The 4,640-nt window shown below is 57.6% G+C and overlaps 1 protein-coding gene across 1 annotated transcript in view; it reads right to left on the reverse strand.

Moving 5' to 3' along the window:
• TTC17 (tetratricopeptide repeat domain 17) overlaps positions 1 to 2,118 on the reverse strand; it is an 80,768-nt gene extending 78,650 nt beyond the window's left edge. The window contains exon 1 of the mRNA XM_054380703.1: positions 1,903 to 2,118. Within this exon, the coding sequence (XP_054236678.1) occupies positions 1,903 to 2,118 (216 nt within the window). The remainder of the gene's footprint in view (positions 1 to 1,902) is intronic.
• Positions 2,119 to 4,640: the final 2,522 nt, after the last annotated feature.

The raw sequence follows: 4,640 nt of genomic DNA on the forward strand, positions 1-4,640 counted from the left end.
AATGGAGCAAAAGTAGAAATGGATAGATTCAGGCTGGATGTTAGGAAGAAGTTGTTCCCCATGAGGGTGGTGAGAGACTGGCAGAGGTTGCCCAGGGAGGTGGTGGAAGCCTCATGCCTGGAGGTTTTTGCAGCCAGGCTGGATGTGGCTGTGAGCAACCTGCTGTAGTGTGAGGTGTCCCTGGCCATGGCAGGGGGGTTGGAACTGGCTGAGCCTTGAGGTCCCTTCCAACCCTGACAATTCTATGATTCTCATGAGGTTTTTTTTCCCAAGTCAAAGTTGCTTTCCATGCAGCAACAATCCAAATCAACACCTGACCCCACCTGGAGAGCGTACAATCAATGTACACACAACACAGATGCTTCCAGACCATTCTCCTGTACTCCCACTGCTTGCTCACTACACAAAGTGGGAAAAGGAGGTGAGACAGCACTGGAAGTGTTGTGATGCACTGATGATTACCTAGGGTAAGAGACACATGCAGTGATGAAGTCTGCCCCCAGCCTTCTGATCAGCCCCTTGAGCACTGAAAGGCCACCAGAAGGTCACCCTGAAGCCCTCTCTTCTCCATGCTGAACAACCCCAACTCTCTCAGCCTGGCCTCACAGCAGAGGGCTTCCAGCCCTCCCAGCATTGCTGTGGCCTCCTCTGGCCCTGCTCCAACAGGTCCCTGTCTGTGCTGAGAACTCCAGAGCTGGCCCCAGCACTGCAGGGGGGGTCTCAGAAGGGTAGAATTCCCTCACCCCACCTGCTGCCCACGCTGCTGGGGATCAGCCCAGGACAGGGCTGGGAAGACATGGTGCTGGCTCATGCCCAACTCCGCACCCACCTCACTCCCAACTCCGCTGCAGGGCTGCTCTCCATCCCTTCAATCCCCTGGACTGATACCATGGATTGCTCTGCCCCAGGTGCAGGACCTTGCCCTTGGCCTTGCTCAACCTCATGAGGTTCACAGGGGCCCTTCTCCATCTCATCCTGGTCTCTCATTTTGGTGCTGCTCCCCTCACAACAAAGAAGGAGCAAAGCAAGCAAGAAAAAGCTCCAACGCGAGTTAACCACCAACTCTTTCAGACAGTCAGTAAACAGAGAATCACAGAACTGTTTGGGTTGGAAAAGAGCTCTAAGATCATCAGCCTAAGACTGCCGTGGCCATCAAACCACGTCCCAAAGGGCCATGCCCAGACGTTTGCTGAGGCACAGCTCGGAAGCCGTTGCGAGTACCTTCACAGAGCTGCTGAGGAGGCCGCGCGTCTGCTTCCACACCAAGCTCCCACCCCACTGTTTCCCTCACTTCCAGAAGGAAAGAAAAGCAGACGTGGGTCAGCGAGGGAAGCAGAAAATCGCAAACTCATTGGGAACTCGAGCAGCGTCAGACACGGCGGAGGAGCCGCCGGGACTGCCCGGGGACGGCTCCGGCGGCATGGCCCAGAACAGCCCCGGGAGGGCTCCCCGGGAGGGTTCCCCGCGAAGGGCACGGCCAGAGGACAGAGGGCCTGTTACCGGCCAGCATCACCAAGGCAGGACGTGGCCTTCTTGTTCACTCAACAGCACGGCCTGAAGAGCTGAAGGCGCTCAGGGAGGCTGCAGGTAAGCACGAACCGCCGCTACTCGGCAACCGACTCCGGTTAAAAACCATCATCGGCTTGCCCAGACCCACCGACCGCTCCTCACACCGCGGCTCCGGCGGCTTCAAGCCCCGTTTCTGGAGGACACCAAGACTCCTCGCCAGCGCGGCCGGCCAGGTAAAGCTTGGCATCGGGCCAGCTCACCCCGTCTCCACCGCAGCGCGGCCCGGGTCAGGCTGGCGCTGCGGGTGAAAGGCGGCGCAAGCAGAGGCTCTCCCTGCCCCCGCAGCGGGCCGCAACTGTGTGGGCAGCTCTCCGCGTCCCCCCGGCCGCTTACCTGCTGCTGGATCTTCCCATCCTCGGTGACCACCCAGTGGGTGGTGGCAGCGGCGGGTCGCGTCCCCGAGGCCAGCAGCGAGCACAGGCCCAGCGCCCAGCCAGAGAAGACCCACGCCCGCCCCAGCCCGCCCCGCCCGGACGCTCCTGCCGCCGCCATCTTCCCCAATCCCGGCCTGCCCGCGCCACCCGGAACCGGAAACGCCAACGCCGCCATTTTGGGGTGGGGAGGGAGGGCCGGGCGGCGCCGTCGCCCGCTAGGGCCGAGGCAGGGGCAGGGCCTGGGGCGGCCTCTTTTTCTGCACAGCCACACGGGTGGCCCCAGGGAGGCGACCGGGCGGAGCTGTGCGGACTCCGGCAACAGCCGAGGCAACCGCAAGCCTGATGGCGGCGGCCGGCCGGCAGCCCGGAAAGACAACTGTCTCCTGGGCTGCATCCCCAGCAGCGGGAGCAGCAGTGGCAGACAGGGGACCAGTTCAGGAGTCCTCAACACAGACCAGGGACCTGGTGGAGCAGGGCCAGAGGAGGTCACAGCAATGCTGGGAGGGCTGGAACCCCTCTGCTGTGAGGCCAGGCTGAGAGAGTTGGGGTTGTTCAGCCTGGAGAAGAGAAGGCTCCAGGGAGACCTCCTGGTGGCCTTGCAGTGCTTCAAGAGGCTGATCAGAAAGCTGGGGACAGACTTTTGAGCAGGGACGGTTTGAACTAAAAGAGGGGACATGCAGACTGGAAAGGATTTTTTTTTTTTGCGCTAATAGAGGCGAGACCCTGGCCCAGGCTGCCCAGAGAGGTGGGAGATGCCCCATCCCTGGAACCATTCTGGGTCCTGCTGGTTGTGGCTCTGAGCAACCTGCGGGAGTTGCAGACGCCCCTGCTGCCTGCAGGGGTGTGGGAGTAGCTGGCTTTTGCAGGTCCCTTCCCACCCAAACCAGCCTGTCAGTAGGTGGCACTGCTCAGGGCAGCAGGTTCCATGCTGCAACCCCACACATGGAGCGCTCCACATCCATCTACCGGAGCAGAGTGCAGTTAGTTCTAGTTCTAACTGAGCCTTTTTGCAGTTCAAGCAGGTAGTGGTAACAGCAGACCCACTTTCTGGAGGTCAGGACTGACTTTAATGTCAAAAAGCAGCATGCGGCACCACATTGAACTCCTTAATTTTAAAAATGAATTAATTTGTGTCTGCTGCACCCACAAACATTTGCCACGAGAGCTCAAGGAAATGACATTCTGCCTAAACCAGCCCAAAATACCTGCACAGATCATACTGGTTGATGGGAGCTCTGAAAAACAGTACTTTCCTCCACACACACCCCCCTGCCCCCAGCCCCCAATGGTTTGAAATTGAGATCTAAAAGATGCTAAATTCAAGCTTAATTTACAAAGGGTGCAACAGTGGTGAAACCAGAGAAACAGAAAAATCACTTTGGTTAGACAAGACCTGTAAAAACATCCAGTCCAACCATTCTCTAACTCTGCCAAGGCTGGGGCTAAACCACGTCCATCACCACCACATCTCTGCCTGTCTGAAACACCTCCAGGGATGGGGATTCAACCACCTCCCTGGGGAGTTTGTGCCAGGGCTTCAGAACCCTTTCAGGGAAGAAGTTTCTTCCAATGTCCAACCTAATCCTCCCCATGTGCAACTTGAGGCCACTTCCTCTCACCCTATCACTTCTTCCTAGGGAGAAGAGCATAAATGCAAGGGATTCAGTTTCAGGACAGGGAAGATGCTCCTGTAAGCATGGGTAGCTCCTTGCTGCTGGCAAAGCTTTTACATCAGGCACAGAGCAATTAGAATCAGAGAATGGGCTGATGTGGAAGGGAACCTCCAAAGGTCACCCAGCCCAACCTCCCTGCAGCAGGCAGGGACATCCACCACTAGATCAGGTTGCTCAGAGCCCTGTCGAGCATCTCCAGGGATGGGGCCTCCACCACCTTCATGGGCAACCTCTTTCAGTGTTCCACCACCCTCACAGTAAAGAACTTGTTCCTCACATCCAATCTCAATCTGCTCTGCTCTAGTTTAAAGCCATTGTCCCTTGGCCTGTCCCTGCAGGCCTTTGCAAACAGTCTCTCTGCAGCCTTCTTGGAGCCCCCTTCAGGTCCTGGCAGGCTGCTCTTAGGTCTCCCCAGAGCCTCCTCTTCTCCAGGCTGAACACCCCCAGCTCCCTCAGCCTGTCCTCACAGCAGAGCTGCTCCGACTCCCTCCTCTGGATCTGCTCCATCAGGTCCATGTCCTTCCTGTGCTGAGGGCCCCAGAGCTGGACACAGTACTCCAGGAGAGGTCTCACCAGAGCAGAGCCAGAGCAGCAGAATCACCTCTCATCCTGCTGGCTCTACTGCTTTGGATGCAGCCCAGGCTGCCATTGGCCTTCTGGGCTGCAAGTGCCCATTGCTGGCTCACATCCAGCTTCTCCCCCACCGGCACCCCAAGTCCTTTTCTGCAGGGCTGCTCTCAATCTCATCATCCCCCAGCCTGGACTGATACCTAGGATTGCCCCAGTCTAGGTGCAGGACCTTACACTTAGCTTTGTTGAACCTCATGAGATTCTCCTCAGCCCACCTCTCCTAGCCTGTCCAGCTCCCTCTGGCTGGCACCCATCCCATCCTGCAGTCAAACTTGATTCCACAAAAAAACCACAAAAGAAACCCACAAAAATACCCACAACCAAGACCCCCCCCCAAAAAAAAAAAAAAACAAAAAACACAACCAGGCTGCTACTCAAGCCATGCTTGCTCCAC

Source organism: Indicator indicator, chromosome 4 (genome assembly GCF_027791375.1).
Source record: "Indicator indicator isolate 239-I01 chromosome 4, UM_Iind_1.1, whole genome shotgun sequence".
Taxonomy (NCBI): domain Eukaryota; kingdom Metazoa; phylum Chordata; class Aves; order Piciformes; family Indicatoridae; genus Indicator; species Indicator indicator.